The sequence below is a fragment of the Asterias amurensis genome, chromosome 3, assembly GCF_032118995.1.
Source record: "Asterias amurensis chromosome 3, ASM3211899v1".
Taxonomy (NCBI): Eukaryota; Metazoa; Echinodermata; class Asteroidea; order Forcipulatida; family Asteriidae; genus Asterias; species Asterias amurensis.
In genome coordinates, this window is record NC_092650.1 from 5626519 (window position 1) to 5653652 (window position 27134).

Consider the following 27134-nt stretch of genomic DNA (forward strand, 5'->3'; position numbering starts at 1 on the left):
TCAAAGGGGCCAGTCAGTAGCCATTCGACTGTTAACTGCCATGTACATGTAGCCAGGGATCACACCCAAGTTTTGGATACAACCTCTGAAACAACACCCAGTGGACAACCTTATGGGATGCGACAATTATCTCAATTGCAAGAACATTGGTTCAAATCCCGCTCAAGAGATTTTTTTCTCTATTCAACCCAAAATCTTTTTATGATTGCCAGAATGAGCACTCAATACAGGATTTTGACAGGAACTTACAATTACAATGTAGTTGGTCGAAAAGTTTCGAAAAGAAATTCAGCATCAGAAGAGAATTACTTGACCCCAAAATCTAAGCTGTGATTTTCATTTTAAAGCAAAACAAAAACAGAACAGGAACACACCTCATATTTCACTTTCTCCCCGGCCGGCCCCTTCAGAAGAGGGCTCCTATGTGTGTCGTCAAATCCATCAAACGCCCGAGCCTTGACATCCGAGATCTGAATGCCGTCGAATCCCTCCACGTCGGGCTCCTCCGATCCTAATTTATGGTAGTTGTCCGAGGGCTCAGTGGCCTGGACATTGCTAAGTTCCACGTCGTTCTCAGGCTCGTTGCCAGAGAGTTTTTGGTAAGACATCTTCTGCTGGACGGACGAGGGTTCTCCTTTACGTCTTGACCTGGGTGAAGGGATGGAGAAAAAAATATTTGAAAAAAGTATCTTCAAACAATTTCAAGCGTTCGCTCCTGTAAGAGGCACAACAATTTTCCTCGGGTAAGGGACACTTTTATGGAGAAGTTTGTATTGGAACCTATAGCAGTGGAATGGCCGTTCGTTCGAGTATACATCTTACATTTATCTCACTGTATCAAAATGGCATCGTTGGAAGAAATGTTTGTGTTCCAAATTCTGTTTAGTTACCTTCGAGACTGTACAGGTAAAGCAATGATGTGTATCCACCATAAGCAATCGGTCACCGAGTTCCAAGCACGATGAACTTAATCATTAGGGGATGAAGATATGGCAGCGCACATGACGCAATGTAAACGGGGAACAATGATTCAAAGTAAACAAAGACAGCATGTAAGCTAATCAAGTCGTGTGATTTAATCTTATGTTTTTTTTTTATCTCAAAGTCATGTCTTGTTTGCTTATTTTTAATCCCTCATTTCCTCTGTGAGGCAACATATTTTCTACGGTTGATAAAATGTAATTGTCATTGTTGTGCAGGTATTTTCAATTTACAAAATAATGGCGATGGAACATCCTGCTTTTTTTTCTGTCGATAATATCTTAAGATGTATACGTGTACATGTAATCAATCTCAGAATTTATAATTCCACATTTAGTCCATAATGAATAGTTGTTTTTCATCACGCGTTCACATTACCTCCAAATGATACGTACTTCAGAATGTTTACCCCAAATAAACAGTTCATCTGTCCGCGTCATTCAGTCCGGCTAACTGATACAAATATTTCAGTCATTTTTTAATTTCCTTCATCGAGGAAGGTGCCCTTTGCTATAGACCCTTTGCCAAGTCTCGTGCATACTCAAACATTTTTGCTTAAAGCATGAAGGAAAAGAACTCACGCACTTAAACAAGCCTCCAAAATGTTCAAATAATAATGTCCAGCACTTGCACAATCTAACTTGCACAAAAACTGCTTTAGCTTGCCCAAGTTTCAGAAACAAACGCATCAGGTCTGTACAGAGAACACCGTTAAACACACTGGATACTATTGGTAAATGTCAAAGACTAGTCTTCTCACTTGGTGTATCTCAACATAGCCTATGCATAAAATAACAAACCTGTGAAAATTTGTCCTCAATCGATCGTCAAAGTTGCGAGATAATAATGAAAGAAAAAAAAACACCCTTGTCACACGTAGTTGTGTGCTTTCAGATGCTTGATTTCGAGACCTCAAATTCTAAATCTGGAAGGTCTCAAAATCAAATTACTGGAAAATTACTTTTCAAGGAAAAGTAATTGCAATACTTCAGAGGGAGCCGTTTCTCACAATGTTTTATACTATCAACCTCTCCCCATTACACATAATCAAGTAAGGTTTTATGATTATAATTATTTTGAGTAATTACCAAAAGTGCCCACTGCCTTTGTAACACCAAATAATAACTTTGCCAGTTTGTTTACGGCAATCGATTACATACACTACAGGACTGATAACTGCATAGAAAACACTGTGATTACTGTATGCTGAACTATTTTAAGTGTGCTTTACTCACATCTTAGAGCAGCTTCAAAAAAACACTGTCTGCTGTTCAAATCCGACAGATACACTTTTAAGCTGAACCATGAAACTGGCCATCAATTAACAAGACAAAGTATTTAACTCAGCAGGTAAAAAACTTCCATCTGAACTTGAGCAAAAGCATCAACTGAACTTGAGCAAAAGCATCCACTGAACTTGAGCAAAAGCATCCACTGCAATGAGACAGCACTGCAAACTGGATCCTCCGATTACACTGTTCCGACGCCTCTACATGTATTTCCGACACCCCTTTCTAAATTCCGAGACTCCCCCTTGCCTACAGGAGAAGGTGTTTACAGTCAGCACAACCTCTCCAACAATGCAGAAGACGAATGGTTGTGCACTGCAGATATGCACTGTCCGCAAACTGTTTACCAGACGACAGACACGATAGCGCCGACTGTGAAATTACATTGTATAGTAAGATCAGTGAGTGGATACTGTGTGTGGTGTGCGGTACGTGTGTATCATGCACAAAGAGTAGGCTCTTTATAGTGGACACAATTCCAGTCTTAAAGCTGCATTGCCTGATGTGGTGTTTTTTTTAAGAGTTCGGGCATCAGCTGAACACATTTTTCTTTTGCAGGCCTGATACTTCTTAAAGGCAACGAAGGCGATTGGGTCCATGCCCCTGGTCATTGCCTTGGTGCCCTTGAAATGCTCATAGGGTGCCCTTTGTATGTACCTTACCAAGGAGAATTTCCCTCAAGTGGTGCCCTTGCCTTTTCAAAAAACGAAGCATATGTACATCCTGCGTTTGTCTTATTAATCAGGGAGATATATTAGAAAGAAATTCAATATAAGGAATGAAGTTTCCATAATCAGGAAGCATGCCTGATATTTTCAATGAGGCAACCAATGCCATTACCTCCATGCCCCCTGGTCATTGCCCATTGGTGCCCTTTGAATGCTCCAGTAGAAATTTACAATTTCCTCATCCAAAGAGAAAATTCATTGGTGCCATTGCCCTTTCAAAAACGAAGCACACAGGCCTGCTTTTGCCTTTTATAATTGATTAAACCAGCACTTAAAGACTAACTAATATTAGAAAAACTGCATACATGTAGCTTTCGTAGCAACAACTACTTCATCTGAACAAATGGAAAGATTGGTTTATTTTCAGGGAACTGTCTGCCAATTAAACCGCGGAGAGTTAGCAGTCTCTGCTTACTCTTTTATCATACAATGTCAATACTTAAATTGTGAACATACTGTGCATGGTTTCCCAGACTCTTAATCTTGTAAAACTATTAACAAAGCTACGGGCAAAACAACTTCTCTGTGAAATGAAGGGAAAAAAAGCCCCCCCCCCCCCCTTCCTCCAACTTGGCACTTCTTTAAAAACCGTACAACCCTCGGAAGCGCGATGCCCTGCGCCATCACCCTCAGCAATCACGGCAATCCAACCTGGTGATATCTTGCACTTCCTTGTGCGCTAAACCCTGTATTAGGCCAAACAAGTAAAAAACATGTTTAGTGCCTCCTTTTTGGGGGAAAAAAGGGGTTGTTTTTTTTCTTTTCTTTTTTTTTAAATGGCTGCCGGACAAATTATTTAAGACCAATGGCTGGGCAATTTTGGGAAAAAAGAAACAATGTTTTAGCGAGCGTTGTTGTATATAAATTGTTTAATAAAAGAGAAAAGAAAATAAAAGAGAAAAGAAAAAAAGGAGGCGACCTCTGAAAAGGAAGCGGGCGGGTACACTTCACATTTTTTTGTTTTTATTTGGCCTTTTAACCGCCCTGTACAAACCAGGATGAACTCAATAATCGGATGAACTAAGGGCCGGGACGTGTTAATTCAATCAGTACAAATAGGGAAATGCAGCAAATTCAATCAGCGCTAACGGCATCCCCCTAAGTCTACACAGCGTAAACACACGGAATGTTGTTTATTACAGCATGGCATTCTCTCATTCCCAGAAGTGTTTATTTTAGATAATTTCTTTTATTGTTTCGCTCTACTCCCTCTGTATGGAACATGAAGAAAAAATAACAACCAGTGGCCAAGCTAAGAGTTCATACAAGCTTTGCCGAAGGAAAGACGCGTTTTGTTTTTCTTATACTGAAATGGCTTTGGGAAAATCTGTGGTCAAAACGCATGCGGGTGTACAAGTTTTTTTTTACATTAGCTAACGTACATTCATAAATACCTGAGACAGTTTATCCATTCTGATTGGTCGAGAGGGCATCACGAGGGATGTTTGATCGGATGATATAACACCAGTAAAAAGTGTGACACGCAAGCTTAATGCACCTACAGGTTCTTATAAGACAGTTTCTTCATTCCTATTGGTCGAGAGCAACGGCTGAAACAGTAGTGCCACATCACGCGATACACGCGCAAGCACAGCATTCCCTTATAAGGAGTTGTTTACCCAGGGGCGGCGGAGGGCTTTACCATTTCATAGCTGGAGGGGTGTTGTGTTGAAAGAAATCATTGAACAATTATAATTTTTGCATTTATTTTACTTATTGACTATAAAGTATTGATGTTTTTGACCGAATGAATGGGAATCAAAGTGAGTTGAATCGGTTTTCAACTAGTGGTTTAAACCTGCCGAGGCCTGGTTCTTGATAATTTACCTCGACTTTGTCTCGGTAAAACTATCAAGAACCAGGCCTCATTGGGATTTTAGTTGAAAACCTCTTCACCACACACTGATTCCCTTATTGTAATACATGTACATGTACGTACTACAGTATGGAACTCTCCCACCTCTTTCCAACGCAGCAACTTAAAGGGCTCCAAATTTACACTGGACCACAGGCCCAATACAAGGCAAGTGATTTGAGCGTCTTGCCAGTATGTAGTTTATGACACGATAGTCTTGTGTTGTAAATTTAATATTCGATCTACTTTACTTTTAAATACTTCTTAATTCTTGTCTTATTATAACAAAATGGTCTTGAAAGCAGTGTTTCCAAACTTTGAAAATTGAAGGTTGAAGATGGGGTGGGGGTGGAGCTACGTATTCGAAGCCTTTATGGTGTGGGGTTCGCTGGTTGCAAAACTTTTGATCGTAGGCCTACTTGTACATTCTTTGTGATCACGGTGAAACACTCTCAGGCCTGATACTTAAAGGCAGTGGACACTATTGGTAATTACTCAAAATAATTATTCGCATAAAACCTTTCTTGGTGACGAGTAATGGGGAGAGGCTGGTGGTATAAAACATTGTGAGAAACAGCTCCCTCTGAAGTGCCATAGTTTTGGAGAAAGAAGTAATTTCCACGAATTGGATTTCGAGACCTCAAGTTAAGAACTTGAGGTCTCGAAATCAACCATCTAAACGCACACAACTTCGTGTGACAAGGGGGTTTTTATCTTTCATTATTATCTCGCAACTTCGACGACCGATTGAGCTCAAATTTTCACAGGTTTGTTATTTTATGCATATGTTGAGATACACCAACTGTGAAGGCTAGTCTTTGACAATTACCAATAGTGTCCACTGCTTTTAACGGAGGCAACGAAGGCGATTGCCTTCATGCCCCCCAGTGGTCATTGCCTCAGTGCCCTTAAATGCTCTGTAGTAGAAATTTACATATTCCTCATACATTGTGTGTAGGGTGCGCTTTACCAAAGAGAAAAAGCATCGGTGCCCTTTTTCTTTCAAAAACGAAGCATACAGGCCTGCACTCTGTGTAAATTTCTACAGAGCTTGATGAGTAGACAATTAATCACTGTTCAATTACATGTTCTTGTTCATTGTGTGCACGCAATTATGTTGTTTACATTACTTTGCATGTACACATTATTTGTTTGAGACCACAGATGCGCATTGTTTGCGTTCAGCCGTCTTTTGATCGTGTACATGTATTGCACATTACCAACCCATTCAATTTCATTATAAAAGTAATTATAAAAGTTCCAACATGGCCAAGCTATCTACACACCCCATTAAAGCCATTGGACACTTTTGGTACAGAACAAAAATTAAAAGTTCACAGATTTACAAATAACTTACAGGGTTTACAGAAGGTAATGGTGAAAGACTTCTCTTAAAAAATTATTCCATGAAATGCTTTACTTTTTGAGAAAACAGTAAAACAATATCAATTACCGATATCGAGAATTACAGATTTATTTTAAACACATGTCATGACACGGCGAAACGTGCGGAAACAAGGGTGGGGTTTTCCCGTTATTTTCTCCCGACTCCGAAGACCGATTGAGCCTAAATTTTCACAGGTTTGTTATTTTATATAGAAGTTGTGATACACGAAGTGTGGACCTTGGACAAAACTGTTTCTGAAAGTGTCCAATGGCTTTAAATAGTAAAACATTGTAATAACAAATCCAAAAATTAAGAACTGCTCAACAGGTGAAATGTTAAGAATGCAGCTTATAATTATTAGTGATCAATGAAATTACACATCCACATTCAGGCCTGAACTTTCTTTGATATGGATTCAGTGAGGTGGAAACGGGCAAACTGGCCAAGGGCGAAACAGACAATTCAATCAACAGGAACTGCAGGGATGGAATGCAATCGACTCTTATGACTATTCATCACTCAGGAATTTGGAGGATTTTCATTTTGAACAAATTAAAGGGAAATAATACATGTTTCATAATCACTCTTAATTGGCCTACATGAATTGGCCTACATGTACATCAGCTTTTATTAGCAAAATTATGTAAAAAGATGTCATTTTTTAATGCCCCAAAGTTTAGCGTTACTTTCAGTAACATTTCTCAGATTGTATTATGTACAGTGTAGGGGTAATTCTTTGGCGAAATCTCAAAAAAATACGATTGGAATTAAAAAATCACAGACCAGTTTGTTTTATTGTGTAATTATACAGTGTTATACATGGACGATCGATAATCGAATGGTTCCAACAACCAACGGTATGCTTTGCCTTTATATCGTATCATCAAATGCTATTTTGAAGGAAGGAATGGGGGGGGGGGGGCGGGGGATAGTGCAAAGACTGTGCGGATAATCAAACAGCACCTACATGTAGCTAGGGGAACCACTAATGAGGTCTTCTGTTTGGCACCCCCTCAAGACAGAGAGTGTTTCGGCATGATGCATGTCTGCAACGAGGCATGTCTTGAATTCATTTCCATACCACCCTCTAATCTACATGATCGGACTAAACTGATGGCTTGTTAAATTACATAATACAAACATTAAACAACCCTTTTTAAGGATCCCATGAAAAAACTACATGAATGCAACTTTGAAGGTGGGGGGGGGGGGGTTGCAGTCCAGGAACTTTGAGAGGGCAAGGCCATTTCCATTTTGCAAAGGGCACTTTCATTGGAAAATCGTCAAGTCTATGGGAAATGTTTTGAAAGGGCACCAAGGCCAAGGGGCAACAGAGGCTATGGCCTCTCTGTGTAATTCCAGGCTTGGGGAATGGAAATGCAACGATTGTGCAAATATCAAACAGCACATTGCTAGTGGGAACCAGTCCACAAAATGAGGTCTTCTGATTTCGAACCCCCCTAGGGGCAAGTGAGTGTCGCGGCATGATGCAAATCTGCAGCGAGAACATGTCTTGCATGCATTGTCAGACCATCGACAGCGCTATGATCGGTCTACTGATGGCTTGTTATTCCATCCATCGTGCTTGTGCACGAGCCGAGAGACAGGAGACAAATAGTGTAAGCGGATCTTTAGAAATTAATTAAAAGTTTGCCCTGAGCGTGACGGTGGGAAAGCTAATAGGGCTTTGAAATGTAAAGAGTATACATTGTACAATGAGCGTAATGTTGCAGTGATATGGTCGTTGGGTGAAATTCCTTCACCGTGTGAAATAGAATACATGAAGCCAGAGTGATTATTCTGTGACAATGCACAAATGAAATGCCTTCATTTCAAGTTTGTTTTCACAAGTGATACACAAAATAGAAACAGTAGAAAAAGAAACTTGTCCACCCCACACTAAAAAAAAAGTTGTTTCAAAACACCTTTAAAGCAGCTTGGATGACTCAATCATGGTGTCGTTAATGAGGAGACGCTCTGTTTTCTCCAATTTAATGGGGTGCACCCCCTACACGTACAATAACACCAACCTCAAGACCCAGACAGAACCTGCCCATGGCTATGCGCAAGCCATCCATCCACGCTGGAATCAATTCATATGTCTCACCAGGTGTGAAATCTCCAATATTCATCAACATCTATGGAAGGTGTAAACAACGTGTAATCCTAATATTAAATATCTTCCATGAAAAAGAACTTTGTTTGTTTCATAAAAACAAATGAACTTGGTCATAATTATAATAAAACGTTATAATTAATTTGATGGTCCAGCGTACATAAAGAGCAAAATGAAAAACTGTTTTAAAGGTATTTATTGATCTTATATTGTACAATAGGAATGATTTCATATGACAGCATTTTTGCATGGCAAAATAGACTTGGCTTGGAGCATGTTTTCTGCTCGCTGATACTAATATTTAAGCAGCATATGATTTTTACTATTGGTAATTACTCAAACTAATTATTAGCAAAACCTCACTTGGTAACGAGTAATGGGAGAGGTTGATAGTATAAAACATTGCGAGAAAAAAGTAATTTTCCTCAAATTTGATTTTGAACCTTGGAATTAGATGAGGTCTCGACATCAACTTGCACCTGAAAGCACAAAACTTCGTGTGACAAGGTTGTTTTTTCTTTCATTATTATCTCGCAACTTCGACGACCAATTGAACTCAAAATTTCACAGTTTTGTTATTTTATACATATTTTGAGATACACCAAGTGAGAAGACTGGTCTTTGACAAACCAATGGTGTCCAGTGTCTTTAAGTCTTTCTAAATTGGTTTGAAAATGTCAACATAGACAAGTCACTTATTTACTCCTTGTGCTTGTAACATATGCCCAGAGGTAAGATGCCTTGTCAGTGTAAAAAAGAGAAATCAATATATATATATTTTTTACCTGATATTCTGAATTTGTTTGACATGTTTGTAGTTTGGTGTTGTTTGAAAACTTAACACATGTACACGTATTCTGTGTGTTTTTTGTTTTATTTTGTTTTTAAATAAATTTTGTATTTTTTACAAATGAAACAATATATCAGTTTTAAAAGAAGTTTTGAGATAGTTTATGAAATTATTTAATTTTGAAATCAATAAAAATACAGCTGAACTACATACATGCGGATGTCTAATTAAACATTACTTAAAGGCAGTGGACACTATTGGTAATTACTCAAAATAATTATTAGCATAAAACCTTCCTTGGTAACGAGTAATGGGGAGAGGTTGATAGTATGAATTATTGTGAGAAACTGCTCCCTCTGAAGTAATGTAGTTTTCATGAAAGAAGTAATTTTCCACGAATTTGATTTAGAGCCCCCTCAGATTTAGAATTTGAGGTCTCGAAATCGAGCATCTGAAAGCATAACTTGGTGTGACAGGGGTGCTAAATTTCTTTCATTATTATCTCGCAATTTCAACGACCGATTTAGCTCAAACTTTCACAGGTTTGTTATTTTATGCATATGTTGAGATACACCAGGTGAGAAGACTGGTCTTTGACAATTATCAATAGTGTCCACTGCCTTTAAGGCATTGTATCATTGGTGACAGATACAACGAATGATTTCCCTCGCCAATAGCAAAGTAAATTGCTGTGGCACAAAATGTAATCAGTTGCTACAAAAACAATCATCAATTTAGTATTCAGTTCGCACAAAACTTGTTTAGTCCAATTATTTTGCTATGTAAATTTGCCTGGGCGAGATTGGTTCCCGGCCCAGTTAGCCAATGTGCATCTAGATTGCCTAGTTAGGGGACTCATCACCAGGGTAGCTGTAAATTTGTACGTATCACCCAGGCCTGGAATTTCAGGCAAGGCAAATTTCATTTTGCAAAGGGCAGGCCCGATACTAATTCTCGATGCCCTTGAGTCATTGCCTTGGTGGCCTTGAAATGCCCAGTAGAAATCATCAATGTCCTCATAGGGTGCCCTTTACCAAGGAAAAAATGCCTTGGTGCCCTTGCCCTTTCAAAAAAGAAGCACAGGCCTGAAAGGTTACTTAAAGTGTGAAAGTGTTAACGCGAGAAAGCGAGCTCAAGGACATGGCCTATGTGAAATTCCAGGCCCGAGGACGGAGTGGGCAATCACTGGCGATGTGGGCGACCGTTTGTGGTGAAAAACTTTAAGCAGGCTGAACTTGCAATGTTGTTACCGAATTGCAGGCCTGATATTACACAGAGGCACCTGCCTCTATTGCCCTTTGGCCTTGGTGCCACATCTTCAGTGACGGTCCCATTATCTTATCCAATGGAAATGCCCTTTGCAAAGTGAAAATGGCCTTGCCCTCTCAAACATGGAATTCCAGGCGTATTACCCCCCAAACAAGGTCATTATGATCAATAACGAGTAATGCAATGAGGTTTTGTTGTATAGTAATGCACACAACACAATAAAAAAAAACTATTCATTTGACTTGTTTGAGGGGGTAGTACTAATCCAGTTTAGAAATTGGGTCAGTCATAGCCTAGAGTGGGATATACACATTACGTGCATTCAACTGTACACGCGTACACACGTGTGACGTGACGTGTGTACAACATTAATGATTTTCACTTCACTTGTTTGTTCCACTTTCAATCTTCTTCTTTTTTGACCAAAAATATTTGGTTACAAGTTTTTTTTTATGGCACATAGGGTAAACAAGGGGAACAGGGTTACTACACAATACATGCCTTGTACAAAGTAGTTGGTCACCTGTTCCCCTTATAAATACTACAGTACAAGTGTACAGAGTGTTGGTTGTGTTGGCACTTTTTACTGAATTACCAAAAAAGGTTTGTTTTTTTTAGGCTGGCCACATGGTTTTGTACGCCATCTTTTTACAAACACTACTGCCATAATTCAGGATAGTATACCTTATAAGAACTGCAAGTCAAAATTTGTATTTCACCTGTGGTCAATGAACTTTATTTCTACAAAAACATTATTTTTAAAATAACGTTCTTTCCTTCAACATCAACCCTTTTTCTTTCCAGCATGTTTTTAAAAAGATAATTTAGTTGGCCGTCTGGGCTGTTTCACTTTTCAAAATCTGCCACTTGATGAATAAAGTATTCAAATTTGTTATGACTTCTGAAGAAAAAAAGAAAAAATGTTTTTCCACTTCAAGTGCCAAATTCCAATTCTCTCTATTAAATGAAATCAATACTGCATCGGCTCTGTAAATAAACAGAACACGTATTGCAAGCGAGTGTAAATTACAAATGATGTCGTGTAAATAATATTCTAGTTCATTATTCTAACTGATATCAATATCACTATGATGATCATTTTGAAGTGGACAAACACAATAACACCAATGATGAACTACATTTGTAAACAATTTCCAAGTTCAATTGAAAAAACAAATGACTAGAATTTTATTGTTATGTTTTTTTAAACTAGTACAGTGTGTATTATCTCTCGATAATAAAATTGAGGGATCTTGTCCAGTAGGCCTGAGATTGAGAAGCCGACGGAAAATTCCACATAAATATTTATAGCCAAGTTCAAAAGTTTAAGTCAGAGACTTTTCAGCAGCAATGAACAGCGCTGATGATAGGCCCTAGGAATACAAACAAAAAGGCACATTGAGTGATTCAGGGCTGTATGCTTCGTTTTTGAAAGGGCAAGGGCACCAAGGCATTTTCTCTTTGGCAAAGGGCACCCTATGAGGAAATTGTAAATTCCTACTGGAGCATTTCAAGGGCACCAAGGCAACGACAAGGGGCAACGAAGGCAATCGCCTTCGTTGCCTCCGTGAAGTATCAGGCCTGGTGATTGTTTGTTATTGTTGCTTACATCTACATGGGACCTACATTGTAAGACACAGAGTGTCCATTAGACATGTTAGACTTAGAGCCCCTTTCACACTTACATGTAAGAGCAATATAGCAAGGGTCCTTTGCTAAATCAAAGCATAGTTGCAAAATTTAAAAAATGTAACTTGTGTGGAAGGACAACAATTTGTGTTACTGTCCAAGTTCCATTGAAAATCTTTTCAAATATCCATTAAATATACAGTGTATTTTACAATGCTGAAATTAAGCAAGGGAGCCCAGTTACTACTGTTGTGTGAACAACACGTAAGTCTTAGACCCTTAGTTTTACAAGCACTATGGTAAATGTAGTACAGACATACAAACACACAAACAAACTTATATTGGTGGCAGCAGATACTGAGCATGGGATCAAGCCAATTCCATAAAGTAACATACTAAATTGCACATCATCTGTGACCTAAAAAGCCTACATTTGTACACACAGCACTGTCAGTGTGCAAGGTTCACTATGCAATGTGTAAATTGGTGAAAGGTGAAACCCGTTATAATACATACTGCAGAGGTTTATGATAAACAAATCCAAAGTCCATGCATGGTCCAGGCTGCTATTATAAGGTGCTGTACATGAACACGATTATATTTGTTTTAGAGCTTTTGTTAAATGGAATTAAAGTTGTGTTTAGGGTAGGGCAATACCCTGACTGTGTTATGTTGTGAAAACTAAATGTAGGTTGTTAACTGAGCCTATTGTTTACAGGAATACAATGCAGACGGATTCCATTGCCATTTTACATTCCATTGCCATTTTACATTCAACAAACTTTTTACAGGTGTCATGTAATTCCGTGTAGAACGAGCAAGAGAAACTATGTATCTATTACACAAGAAGGAAAAGAGGAAATCTACTGGGCCAAATTTCATGGCTCTTCTTACCGGCCGAATTCTGCAGGTTTTTTTGTAACAAATTATTTCAGACTTAAATGTAAATTTCATGAAAATTGCCTTACTGTACGTGAGCTGAACTTCAAAATTTTGAGATAGGTTTCCGCTGCCAAGCCTACTGTACATGTACATGTACTTGTTATTCAACTGTTAGCAGCCCTTCTCATTATTGTTACTCATTTTCTACATTGTACTATACACTGTACAGTGCGTAATATGAACAAAGAACAGGGGTTAGCGTCATTGCCAAGTTCTGACCAAAAAGTTTGAACAAGGATCCAAATGTTAGGATATTATATTATGTAGTAAATAGATTTTTTAAAAGAGCAGTATTTTTTTTTTTTACAAAAATGAAGAAAACACAAAGTGATTTTCTTCATTAGGCAGACTCAAAAAGTCTGAATTCAGATGAAAGTCTGAAATTTCTCATGGAAAAGTTTTGTATCACGCCATTGTATCACTTTTTCTTTCGATTATATGAAATGATAATATAGTATCTAATTTACCTCAATGTATCCCTTTTTGTAAAAATGAGCGGAAAAGTGGTGGCAGGATACGGAAAGTTATCCTTTCTCATCCCTGTCAGGGCTCGAATTTCACGCTGGACCGCAGGCCCGAGGCCAGTGATTTTAGCTTCGGTCCAGTAAACTTTATGCCGAACAAGTCCGGCGGTCTTGTGGTTTTTTTTTATGCATACTAATATAGTTAATACTATTACAAATAATTATATGAAATATATTATCTTTCATTAAAAAATGTATTTCAATCTCATTTAAAATAAAAGTTTTTGTTTTACTTGTCGTCAAATCAGTGTTCTGAGCACGCCTGCGGAACGTCAGTCCGTCCTTTTTTCACGTGCATCAGGCTGCACACAAGTTTTCCCTTCAGTTTACTCATGCCCACACCTTGTACATATCTAGTCTCAAACCATTTATGTTTATGCACCCGGGGAGTGAGCGAGCGGGGACGAGGGAGTAATTAGCCCACCTTTTTGAAAATTACCCGACCTCATTTTGCGAGAATGCGTCACAGTATAAGTGTACATACTGGTACCCTGTGCGAGCTTCGTGGTTCCATGTATGTTTTGTACACAAATCACGGATTGTACCCGCCCTCTCGTGACGCATTCTCGCAAAATGAGGTCGGGTAATTTTCAAAATTGTTGGCAGAGGAGTAACACGTACAGTAGATGGGGAATCCGAAATTACGTAAAGAATTTATCATTTTTAACAATTTTTGAGATTGCGGAGTGGATTCTCTGGTCGCACCCTTGCACATTGATATATCAAAGGACACATATAGTTGCGATAACGTAACCCTCCCTACGACGGCCGCCCAGGTTGGAGGGTTACGAGTCTGTTTCGAGCGGAAACGGTTGATCTGGTCCAACACGTACAATTATGACAGCTAGTCACCAGATTTGCCCCATTTTTACCACTTTCAAAAATCATGACACAAATTCTGAGGGTACGAACTTAATGTCTAATGCAGCCTGCCATAATACTCAAAACAAAACACCATTGAGGAAATATTTCGAAGAAAAATGGACAAAAACTTACCAGAACCGGAGCGAAATTCACAGGTTCAAATGTCGAACCTGCGTGGGGCGGAGCTTCGGCTCTACGTGTGTGACGTGTAGGGAAAAGTTTCCGTATGGCGCCACCACTTTTTCATTCGATATGATATAATATAGTATCTAATTTACCTCAATGAGATATCCCTTTTTGTAAAAATGAGTGAAAAAGTGGTGGCGCCATACGGAAAGTTATCCATAATGCACTGTACATGATTGTATGTACAGTACTGTACACCAAGTATGTTCGTGTACATGTACATGTACTGTTGAACCGTTTCCGCTCGAAAACAGACTCGTAACCCTCCGGCCTGGCGGCCGTCGGGAGGAGGGTTACGTTATCGCAACTAAGGACACATAGAGCCTAATTTAGGCGAGATTAAAAAAAAAAAAAAAGAGAGATTTCTGATTCAAAAATTCATTGAACCATGGGTCGTTAAACGGGTGAGAGATAGAAACCTATGAGGTTACGGGAGACGATAGCCGGACGAAACCGAAATAGTTCTAGGGCTCTGTAGGACTAGGAGTAGGAGAACCCCACGTCACGTGTTCTTGCTCACATGTGCGCCGTGGGCGGAGCCTACTGGGTCGGTCTATTGGAAGGTACCACCAGCACTAGGACTGGATGACGAAAGGACTTTCTAAAACCAGTGGGAGAAATACTGAATTACAGTGCAATGTACAATGTCTGAGTGATGTACAAAATACATGATACGGAATTCCATGATACACCACAGCAAACCGACTTGAGACTGAGTGGTGAAAATGAAATGACGATGATGATTTTTGAGACAAACTAACTAAAGTTTTCAACACGAAAGTAACACCTAAAGTAAGAGTTACATTAATGTCATCATATATATCAATTCAAGGTCGACATCCCAATCAATTAATTGATAAAAACATTAAATTTAGACTCACCAATGCACAAATTTAGTTGATTGCGCCACACACCTCGCACACTTTGTGAAGTTCTGCAAGTCAGTTTACCGGCGGAGAAAATGTCGCCCTCTAGCGTTTTTACAGAGAAAGGTGAACTCTAAAATATTGTTTGGTATCCTATGTCGTCTGCCTAGGGCCCTCTGCCTAAAAAGTAATATAAAAACAGACACTCATGTTCGGATGTCCGACTAATGTTTTTTTTCGGTCCTACTAAAAGCCGACAACAAGCCGACAACGCCGACAACAAGTCCAGAGCGCCGCCAACACGCCGCCAACACGTTTTAAATACCTCAAAAATGGCAAATAAACCATATATATTTTAGAACTATATGTGTTCTGTAATATAAACATAAAGTTAATGTAAAAACTTCACAAAAAGTGTGAATTTTTAACCAGAAAAAAACTTCACTTGCACGGAAAGCGGTCGGACGCCATCTTGGCTTAAAAACCGTGTTTGGACCAGACCATTATGATACGGGTAGATTTAGCACTTGTCAACAACAGAGGGCGGGCTTTATGTGAAGACTTCACTGCAGTGTGCACAGTGCATGATGCCCGCCCTCTATTGCTAAGTATGACTCACCCGCATCATAATGGACTGGTCCAAACACGATTTTAAGCCAAGATGGCGTCCGACCGTTCTCCGTGAACGTTAAGTTTTTTTTCTGGTTAAAAATTCACACTTTTCGTGAAGTTTTTCCATTAAATTTATGTTTGTATTACAAAACACACATAGTTCTAAAATGAATATGGTTTATTTGCCATTTTTGAGGTATTTAAAACTTGTTGGCGGCGTGTTGGCGGCGCTATAGACTTGTTGTCGGCGTTGTCGGCTTGTTGTCGGCTTTTAGTAGGACCCTTTTTTTTTAACGTGTAACAATAAAAATCCGCATAAACAACATCGCTTGTTTTGAAACTGTCTCTGAGATTATGGCGTATTTGCTTCAATTAGCCTTGCCAGTAAAAATATTGCTAACAGTTTGTGTCGGCCTGGTTGTGTGCGCAACATTTACAGACAATGAAATATTACAATACAGGTAAGAACTTTAGTTAGAAGAAGGACCCGGGTGTCAGCGTTACTTACTTTTTAAATTTTACAGGATCCCTTTTTAGTTTACACCATTTTTTTATTCGGGTCCTTCATTAGTTTATTAATAATTAATAATATTATGTAGTTAGGCATGTGTTAAGCCCGGTTCATACTTCCTGCGAATGCGAATGCGAAGCAAATTTGACGTGAATTTGACGTCACAACCCTCCTTTGGCAGCAATATTCGCAAGTAAGTGAGTTGAGCAAAGTTGAACTGCTGCGAATTATTTGTTGCAAATTTGTGACGCCAACATTCGCTTCGTATTCGTATTCACAGGAAGTATGAACCGGGCTTTAGGGTGAGGGCTTCACTAATTACCGTCAATACACCGTCAACACGAACAGTAACGTCAAGACACCACCAAAACCTCCAATTTACATTTAAATCGACAAGAGAGTGATAGTTGAAATGTCTCGGCTAACTCAAATTAAAAGGAAGATTATTATTGGTTTTTAGTGAGGTTTTCATTTGTTTTGTTTTTAATTTATTAAAATTGATTATTCTTTTTCATGCAAAAGATTAGTTGCGATAACGTAATCCTCCTGCCGACGGCGTAGCCGGAGCTAGCAAAAGATGATCTCTAAAGCAGCCTCCATAGACGTTGGTCACGTAGTAATGGTCACCATCTTTCTTTTTCATAGAGCTTGTTAGTTGTACAACATTGACAACAGAGGGCACCTTGCTGCGGATGGATGGTTGTAACTTGTTGTGATATAAGTCTTGACCCAACAACAAAGGCCAGAGGCGTCAGTGAACATTAGCAGATGGTGTACTGCACTCGTAAATGGTTATCCGCTATCGTTCACTCACCATGCTCGCAGCTTGGCCCAGCGAAACTATCCATCCTCGTATGACCAGACCAGAGTTACAGAGAGGAGCTTTTCGAATCCGAGTCGGAGTTCTTGTTTACATTTTTTAATTTTTTTTTATTCCATTCCGCTAATTTCAAGTGAAGTTGGAGCTTTTTTTTCCTAAAATCCTTTGGATTAATGTAATTCCTTTGTTTGTGTCGTTTGCTCTTTTTGTGCAGAGAGAGAGTGCGAGCAATGTTCTACCACGGCTACGAGAATTATTTAAACAATGCTTTCCCCTATGATGAACTTCGACCTTTGACCTGCGATGGGGTAGACTCATGGGGAAGGTTAGTATTTTTAATGACTATAGAACGAAAAAAGTGTTGGTGCGTGCGTTGAAGTTTCAAGATGCTTGGACACAGAAACAGATATTCCAAGCAAACAAAAGGAAACTTTACAATCGTTATTTACTCTGCATTGAAAAATAAGACATGACTTCAATTCGCCTTTAGGCTTTTCCAAATTAACAGCTCTCTTGTGAAAAAGTCTTTGTCCCAGTGTTTGTTCAAATCGCAAATGATTGTAAGTTTTCCCAAAACCATGGATGCGATTTGGCAGTTGTAATCAATAACTGTTTCGGTCACTGGCCAGTGATTATAACTGATGGTAAGTTCAAGCGAAACAGTTATTGGTTACGACCACCAAATCGCACCCCACGTTATGATCATGATAAAATTGATTGGACTTCATAACTACTTTATACCTACATGTACTTGTAGTTCTTGTTCTAACAAGTTAGAAAATTAGTATTTAAAACATGATGAGAGGGCACAAATTTGTTTGGGGAAATCCTCAAGACTGTAGTGCTTGTTACTCAAAACATTAGCTGGACAAGAAAAATGTCCACAAGATCAGAATCAAAATGAAAAACATTTGTACACAGCATCTATTAAAGGCAGTAAACACTATTGGTAATTGTCAAAGACCAGTCTTCTCACTTGTTGTATCTCAACAAATGCTTAAAATAACAAACCTGTGAAAATTTGAGCTCAATCGGTCATCGAACTTCCGAGATAATAATGAAAGAAAAAATACCCTTGGCACACGAAGTTGTGTGCATTTAGATAGTTGATTTCGAGACCTCAAGTTCTAAACTTGAGGTCTCAAAATCAAATTCGTGGAAAATTACTTCTCTCTCGAAAACTATGGCACTTCAGAGGGAGCCATTTCTCACAATGGTTTATACCATCAACCTCTCCCCATTACTGGTCACCAAGAAAGGTTTTATGCTAATAATTATTTTGAGTGATTACCAATAGTGTCCACTGCCTTTAAACATTTGAATATAATTTCATGAATTTGTTGGAATATAAGGTATATTATTCAATCACACAAGACTGCCGGACTTGTCTAGTCATACTTCTACTAACCCGATGCTAAACACATTGGCCTTTGGCCTGCACCGCCCAGTGTTAATTTCCAGCCTTGGACCCAATTTCATAGAGCTGCTGAAGCACAAAAAGTACTTTTATTAAGCACAAAATAAATGAACTTACCAGAACAGGGTTATTAGCCAAAATAAAATGTCACTTTTACAATTTGTGTCTGGTATCCTGCTCTTTTCTGCTGAGCATAAAATTGTTAAGTGGTATTATTTTTGCTTTTAAAGCCATTGTACACTTTCGGTACAGAAAAAAAAAAAAAACTCACAGACTTACAAATAATTTACAGGGTTTACAGAAGGTAATGGTGAAAGATTTCTCTTGAAATATTATTTCATGAAATGCTTAACTTTTTGAGAAAACGTTAAAACAATATCAATTCTCGATAGCGAGAATTACGGATTTATTTTAAACACATGTCATGACATGGCGAAACGTGCGGAAACAAGAGTGGGTTTTCCCGTTATTTTCTCCCGACTCCGATGACCGATTGAGCCTAAATTTTCACAGATTTGTTATTATATTTTAAGTTGTGATACACGAAGTGTGGGACTTGGACAATACTGTTTACAGAAATTGGGCTCTGTATACAGAGGTGTTACATGATACACCCATTTTTCTGTTTTCTCCAGCTATTCTTTAACACTTATTGATGCCTTGGATACCTTGGCCATCATGGGTAACTACAGCGAGTTCAGGAGAGTTTCTAAACTGCTTGGCAACCATCTGGATTTCTCTGAAGACATCAACGTGTCTGTGTTTGAAACGAATATCAGAGGTAAATAATTTAACAATGTCTGTGCTGATCAAATGTGAATATGAGTCGCTTGTAAAAGATAACAGTGCAAGCTGAAATAGGCCAACAGGGGTAAAATTTTCAAGACTATTATTTTATTAAAATGCCAAATATATGTTATTTTGTATGGCAACTTCCTTCCTGATAAATAAAATCAAAAAGAGTTTAAAACTAGTTTGAAATAAAATGTGCTGGGTTTGTGTCTTCAATAAACTACTCTGTTTCTTTATCAGCTAGGAATAGACAGTTATTTGATAAATGTTACACTACTTTGATTCCATTTTTTAGGGGCATGAAATCTTTTTATTTTTTTAGATGACCACATTACTTCAAAGTGAAATTATTGCATTTATACTATTGAAAGCTGCTCTAGGCTTCTAACCATAAATTTGTATTGCCATTAATTTTAAGTTGTCATAATGGCAATAATGCCTTGTGTTGCCCTGTTGATGTCATTTTGGACACCTCTTGCCATTTTTACATAGTTATTGGAGGATTGCTATCTGCGCACCTATTGTCCCAGAGAGCTGGTGAAGATCTGGAGCCGGGATGGCCCTGCGTTGGACCCCTACTGGCCATGGCTGAAAAGGTAGCCAGGAGAATCCTACCAGGTAGGCAGAAACTTTGGCAACCAGTTGGCAGTATTCAAATTCACCTTTTTGTATATTTTTGTTTATTTATTTTTATTTAAAGGGTATATGTACTTTTCCTAACAAAAAACACAGTGTCCACAGATTTACATTAAACTTACACAGTTTGAAGATTCTGATAGTAGAAAGGTTCCCTTGAAATTTTACTTACTGAGGTGCTGTAGTTTTTGAGAAATCAGTAAACAGTTTTAGCATGTAAAAACGTATTAACCAGTTATGCTATGGTTTTGGTATAATATCATACATGTCATAACTGGTTAAGGGGATTTTGTATGCTAAAATAATTTTGGTCCATAATTTTGGTCTCATAAGACCAAAATTTTGTTGTGACTTGTTTTACTCATTTCTCAAAAACTACACAACCTTAGTTAGTAATATTTGAAGGGAAGCTTTCCACTATCATTATCTTCAAACCCTGTAAGTTTAATGTAAATCTGTGGACATTTTGAAAATCTATGGATGCTTTAATTACAAATAGCGCCATAACATGATGAATAGGAAACATGAAGAAATGTTAAATTTTAGAGGTGGGAGGAAAAACCCCAACAGGGAAAACTCAAGCAATTTGGTTGGGACTGAAAACCTGCTCCACATGCAAGACTCTGATCTGAGGCGGGATTCAAACCGGGGTCCACAGAGGTGAAAGGCAGGGAAAGAAACCATTGACCCAACCTGTGAAGTCACTAGGTGAAAGTTCATAATTTTGTTTACAACCACAGACCTGCTTTGAACATGAAGAGACAGGTCTCTTTAAAGCCATTGGACACTCTCGGAACAGAACAACAACAAAAAGTTCACAGATTTACAAATAACTTATGTGGGTTTACAGAAGGTAATGGTGAAAGACTTCTCTTGAAATATTATTTCATGAAATGCTTTACTTTTTGAGAAAACAGTAAAACAATTATCAATTCTCGATATCGAGAATTACGGATTTATTTTAAACACATGTCATGACACAGCAAAACGTGCGGAAACAAGGGTGGGTTTCCCCGTTATTTTCTCGCAACTCCGATGACCGATTGAGCCTAAATCTTAACAGGTTTGTTATTTTTATATATAATTTGTGATACACGAAGTGTGGGCTTTTGGACAATACTGTTTACCGAAAGTGTCCAATGGCTTTAACGGTTTGCAAAGAAAGAAATAGAGTGACTCTGTGATTTTAATCACAAAAAGAAAGCTGCATCTAGCAACAGAGTCCAGCATTCTCCTGAAGCTGATCAGAGCATACTGATCAAAACATCTGAGTTCTTTTCCGAATCATCACGACTCAAAAGAGATTTACACAATGGCGCTACTGCATTTCTCACATATTTATAAATAGAAGAATTTATTCTGTTTTTTTTATTATTTTGGTTACCAGCTTTTAACACACCGACGGGTATGCCCTATGGTACAGTCAACTTAGCCCACGGGGTACCAGCAGGAGAGACTCCGGTCACGTGTACAGCGTGTGTAGGAACGTACGCCATCGAGTTTGGAACGTTAAGTCGCCTGACCGGAGATCCTGTATTTGAACAGACAGCACTCCGTGCTCTCACTGCAATATGGAAATCACGATCTGATATTGGACTGGTAGGTACTTTTTTTTTGTATTCTGAACTACCTATTGCCAGGATTTCCCCAAAAAATGCTGTTTGATTAATTTTTTTAAATATCCGGACCAATGTTTTTTCTTTGAGAAGCGTTGACTGCAGTTAATGCTTTTCAGATTGAAATTTCGGGACATAAAAGCTGTTATCTTCTTACATTGTACAAAATCACATGACTGCGTTCGTGAAATGTTTCTGAAAATGCTATATATACAATCGAAATCTGCTTTAGGCTTCTAAACCAATAGTTATTAATTGCAAGACTTGTTGCCAAACAAAATGGAGACCGACCCATTGGACGTCCAAAACTACACTTCAAAGATGTCACGAAGAGAGATTTGGTAGACTTCAACAACCCCACCTGGGCCCAATTTCGTAGAGCTGCTTAAGCAAAAAATTTTGCTTTTAAAAGCAAAAAAATCCTTGTTTAGTAAAATCAAATTACCAGCCAAGACTTCACTCAATTGTTATGCTAAGTAAACAACAGCTAAATACCAGTCACAAGCAATGTATATGGCATGGAATTTTGGCCAGTAACATGTGTAAAATAAGCAAGCAATTTTCGTGCTTAAGCAAATTTTTTGCTTAAGCAGCTCTATGAAATTGGCCCCAGGTCATGGCCTGAGTTGGCTAGCCACCACTCCAGCTGGAGGTCTATGCTGTATGATGGGATGAGACATAATCACCAACAAACTGAAAACAAAGTGAGGAGAGGAAGACGTCATTGATGGATGCATCTAAACTTGACATTGTCGTCCGCTACAGACGTCTGCCAACTGCTACTGTTACCAAACGTGTACCTTCCCTTTAACCCCACAGTTTGGTAACCACATTGATGTCTTGACAAGGAAGTGGACAGCATTGGATTCAGGGATTGGTGCAGGGGTAGATTCACTGCTGGAGTATCTCGTCAAGGGAAGCTTGCTGCTTGGGAATACAAAATTACTGGACATGTTTTGGGGTAAATTCCTTTGTATATTCTACAAACAAATCTTCTTGCTCATCTTATTATTTTTACTATTATGTCAACAGTCGACTCTTGTTATAATATGAAACAAGATTCCTGGGACTAGCCAATAACAAACCTGTGAAAATTTGAGCTAAATCGGTCATCGAACTTGCGAGATAACAATGAAAGAAAAAAACACCCTTGTCACACGAAGTTGTGTGCGTTTAGATGGTTGATTTCGAGACCTCAAGTTCTAAATCTGAGGTCTCGAAATCAAATTCGTGGAAAATTACTTTCTTGAAAACTATGGCACTTCAGAGGGAGCCGTTTCTCACAATGTTTTATACCATCAACCTCTCCCCATTACTTGTTACCAAGTGAGGTTTTATGCTAATCATTATTTTGAGTAATTACCAATAGTGTCCACTGCCTTTAACCCCTTGGTTCATTTATTAAAGCAGCTTGGGGTTATATGCACCCAGGCAGATGAGAAAATTTGAGGAATTGGTTTAATTACATACATGTGTGCCTGATGAACAGGGGTAATAATGTTGTAAAGTGCCTTATTGTAAGATTTGAAAGTTGGTGATCCCCTACTTTCTTTTTCAGAGTATGAAAACTTGACGAAGCAGTTCATGAAGCGAGATGACTGGTACATGTGGGTCAACATGAAGAAAGGTCAAATCACGATGCCTGTATTCCAGTCACTGGAAGCCTACTGGCCAGGCTTGCAGGTAACGTTAACATACAACTATGCAATGAAATCTGTCAGAAAAATCAATTAGCCAAAATGGTTGGCTTGTGTGTAAAGCGCTCGCCTCTCACCAAGGTGACCCTGGTACGATTCCCGGTCAGGGCCATATATGTGAGTTGAGTTGTGCATTGGTTCTCTGCTCTGCCACAAGGGTTTTCCAGACCATCCGGTTTTCCTCCCTCTGTAAAAATCAAACACTTTTGATCTCTGGCTGTGCTCCGTGGTCATAATGGGTTGATGTGGCTGGCGCCCTTGCATGCCTGCTTCTCGAACACGCTTGCTGCGTCCTTCGCATATTCAGCTCTTAGCTGCGAGTAAGGATGATTAGCCTCCCAAATTATCATTAATTATCAATACTATTTTAGGGTTTTCAGAATTTGAAATGTCACTGGTTTGATGAAAGACTTTTGGGGACAGTAGATGGCAGTAGACTTGTTCTCCCATAGACTAGTGTCCCTGGAATCACAGAGAGAACAAATTTTCACAGATTTACAAATAACTTACAGGGTTTACAGAAGGTATTGGTGAAAAACTTCCCTTGAAATATTATTCCATAAAATACTTTTTGAGAAAACATTAAAACAATTATCAATTCTCGATATCAGGAAAAACGGATTTATTTTAAACAAATGTCATGATGCGGCAAAACTGACGGGAACAAGGGTGGGTTTTCTCGTTATTTTCTCCCGTCTCCGATGACCGATTGAGCCTAAATTTTCACAGGTTTGTTATTTTATATATATACAAGTTGTGATACACGAAGTGTGGGCCTTTGGACAATACTGTTTACCAATGTCGTGCGACTGCTTTAAAGGCAGTGGACACTATTGGTAATTGTCAAAGACTAGCCTTCACAGTTGGTGTATCTCAACATATGCATAAAATAACAAACCTGTGAAAATTTGAGCTCAATCGGTCATCAAAGTTGCGAGATAATTATGAAAGAAGAAAACACCCTTATCACACGAAGTTGTGTGCGTTTAGATGGTTGATTTCGAGACCTCAAGTTCTAAACTTGAGGTCTCAAAATCAAATACGTGGAAAATTACTTCTTTCTCCAAAACTATGGCACTTCAGAGGGAGCTGTTTCTCACAATGTTTTATACCACCAACCTCTCCCCATTACTCGTCACCAAGAAAGGTTTTATGCAAATAATTATTTTGAGTAATTACCAATAGTGTCCACTGCCTTTAAAGTTGAAATCTTCTTTTGTTCTGATTGATTACAGAGCCTTTTAGGGAAAACAGATGAGGCCATGAGGACTTTGCATAATTACCATCAAGTGTGGCGACAATTGGGATTCACTCCGGAGTTCTTCAATATTGTTACAAATAAAGCTATCGATAAAAGAGAAGGCTACCCACTGAGGCCAGGTATAAAATGGAAATATGTGTACTTACGTATGTGTACGTTATATTATTTGTCGACCCAGGTAGTTTAAAAAAAATTATAAATTTGAAGAGCATAATCTTTGCTTCAATGTTGTGAAGGCTAAGCATCAAGAGATACGAGTGAATGAAACGAGTTTAAAGTTGAGTTGTTTATTGAACATACAAAGGCACATCTTCTTTGTATCTTTGTGTCCTTGAGCAAGATGCTTTGCTATAATTGTTTCTCTTCACCTAGGGGTATATACAGGTACCTGTAAGGGTAGGGGTTGATATTGTGTTTGAAAAAGCATTCGGAGAACCACGGCAGCCAAGGGGTTGTGTACTCCCCAGGGTGCTGAGAAAGATTACAGGAATGTTATTGACCCAATGACCAGGGGTGGAGTTCACAAAGAGTTAAGACTAGTCTTATCTCGAGTTAGGGCGTGTTACTCGTCTTAGGAAAGTTTTTAATATATCCTAGGACAAGTCCTAACCTAACTCTCTGTGTGACATTAAAGGAACACGTTGCCTTGGATCGGACGAGTTGGTCAAAACAAAAGCGTTTGTAACCGTTTTTTATAAAATGCATATGGTTGGAAAGATGTTTTAAAAGTAGAATACAATGATCCACACAAGTTTGCCTCGAAATTGCGTGGTTTTCCTTCTACTGTGCGAACTAACATGGTCGGCCATTTATGGGAGTCAAAATTTTGACCCCCATAAATGGCCGACGTGTTAGTCGACGAGGTAAAAGGAAAACCACGCAATTTCGAGGCATGTTTGTGTGGATCATTGTATTCTACTTTTACACATCTTTCTACCCGTATGCATTTTATAAAAAACGGTTACAAACGCTTTTCAAAGACCAACTCGACCGATCCAAGGCAACGTGTTCCTTTAACCACTGGGCGCTAATGTAAAGCACATTGGTACATCATTGTAAACTGCGCTATACTAGAACTAGTTTTGATCATCATTATCCGTCTTTCATTGTTGAATTCGAATGCAGAGCTAATAGAGAGTGTGATGTACCTATACCAAGCAACCAAAGATCCATATCTTTTAGAAGTTGGACGAGACATCCTCACATCAATAGAGACGAGTGCATGGACACCGTGTGGATACACAAGTGTAAGTAACAGACACGCAACTTTGTGTTTTTCAGTTGTCTATTGCACTCAACAAAGCAAAAGAGAGGAGTTCAGGTGGGCAATGTTTCCTAAAGAGCTGGGCCCAGGGGCCCATTTCACAAAAAAGCTAAGATTGATCTTAAACTGCAAATCAACCCTAGTTGCTAAGTAAAGTGTAATGTCACAATTTAAATCACTATGACAATTTATCTTACAATGAATGTTAGTGCACAGCATTTTGCCTCTGGTAAGGGGGCACTCAATGTGGGAAATATAAGTTTGTACTTTAACCTACTTAAGGGTCGACAGCAAGAGCACAGGGCATCAGGCAATTGCCATGGTATGGGTTATTTCTAGGCCTGCTGCCAATGCAATTTTGTGCTTTACAGTTCTTTGTAAGTATCTAAAGACCACCCTGATCAGCTGAAAGCCTTAAATCCTGAGGTATACATTAACTATGTGGCCATTTTGGTCTGATGCCCAATATTTAGAAGCGTTTATTACTATTGCAATCTCATTTTTCTAATCTCATTATTACAACTGTTTGCTGCAGGTAAAAGACGTCCGGAATCACAAGCTCGATAACCGTATGGAGTCGTTCTTTCTCTCCGAAACTACAAAATACCTCTACCTCCTGTTCGATCAGGACAACTTCTTGCATAACAACGGTAACCACGGAGATGTCATCAAGACCCCCCACGGAGAATGCGTCCTCAACGCCGGTGGTTATATTTTCAACACGGAGGCTCACCCTATTGACGTGGCGGCTCTGGACTGCTGCCACCGGGCAAAAGATGTCAATGTTTTAGAGACAATGCTAAAGGCGTTACACGGGCGCCGTGAAAAGTTTGAATTTGTGACGGATTATTTAGAAAAAAAAGCTGTGCATTGGAGCTCTGAAGGACTACCTGAGGTGGCTAATTGCTCGGTGAAATCTTTCGGAAGTAGGTGGTCGTTAATGGGGGAGATGATGGATCCGTGATCGTACATTCATACAATTCAAATTATTCTCTGTGTTATCTATTCCGTCTTGGAAGTTACAAAGCCGTAGATCTCTTACAAACGGCATCCTTGCTAAGGGATTTTTTTCAAAATTAGTC

The 27134-nt window shown here is 38.8% G+C and overlaps 2 protein-coding genes across 5 annotated transcripts in view; one reads left to right on the plus strand and one right to left on the minus strand.

The window, feature by feature from the left end:
• LOC139934467 (protein NDRG3-like) overlaps positions 1-15538 on the minus strand; it is a 57140-nt gene extending 41602 nt beyond the window's left edge. Inside the window, exons 1-2 of one of the 4 annotated variants that reach the window (XM_071928713.1) lie at positions 2217-2543; positions 375-648 (exon numbers count right to left, since the gene is read on the minus strand). In XM_071928713.1, the coding sequence (XP_071784814.1) occupies positions 375-648; positions 2217-2218 (276 nt within the window). In that variant the 5' untranslated portion in view covers positions 2219-2543. Of the gene's footprint in view, positions 1-374; positions 649-890; positions 967-2216; positions 2544-15441 lie in introns of those variants that run through there. The other 3 variants (XM_071928710.1, XM_071928709.1, XM_071928712.1) reach the window with 3 other exon arrangements.
• Positions 15539-16094: 556 nt separating this feature from the next.
• On the plus strand, positions 16095-27027 carry LOC139934917 (ER degradation-enhancing alpha-mannosidase-like protein 2). The gene is made up of 10 exons (XM_071929339.1): positions 16095-16499; positions 17584-17694; positions 19422-19567; positions 20071-20196; positions 21602-21813; positions 22650-22791; positions 23389-23513; positions 24763-24907; positions 25914-26035; positions 26588-27027. Exons 1-10 carry the CDS (start codon positions 16393-16395, stop codon positions 27014-27016), a joined length of 1665 nt encoding a protein of 554 aa, XP_071785440.1. The 5' UTR covers positions 16095-16392; the 3' UTR covers positions 27017-27027.
• The last annotated feature ends 107 nt before the right edge of the window (positions 27028-27134 follow it).

Excerpts from the sequence above, each read along its gene's own strand:
- LOC139934917 (XM_071929339.1), top strand. The coding sequence starts at position 16,393 with ATGGCGTATTTGCTTCAATTAGCCTTGCCAGTAAAAATATTGCTAACA. Across the intron at positions 19,568-20,070 it reads GTTTGAAACGAATATCAGAG|TTATTGGAGGATTGCTATCT; the intron begins GTAAATAATTTA and ends ATTTTTACATAG. Across the intron at positions 20,197-21,601 it reads AGCCAGGAGAATCCTACCAG|CTTTTAACACACCGACGGGT; the intron begins GTAGGCAGAAAC and ends TTTGGTTACCAG.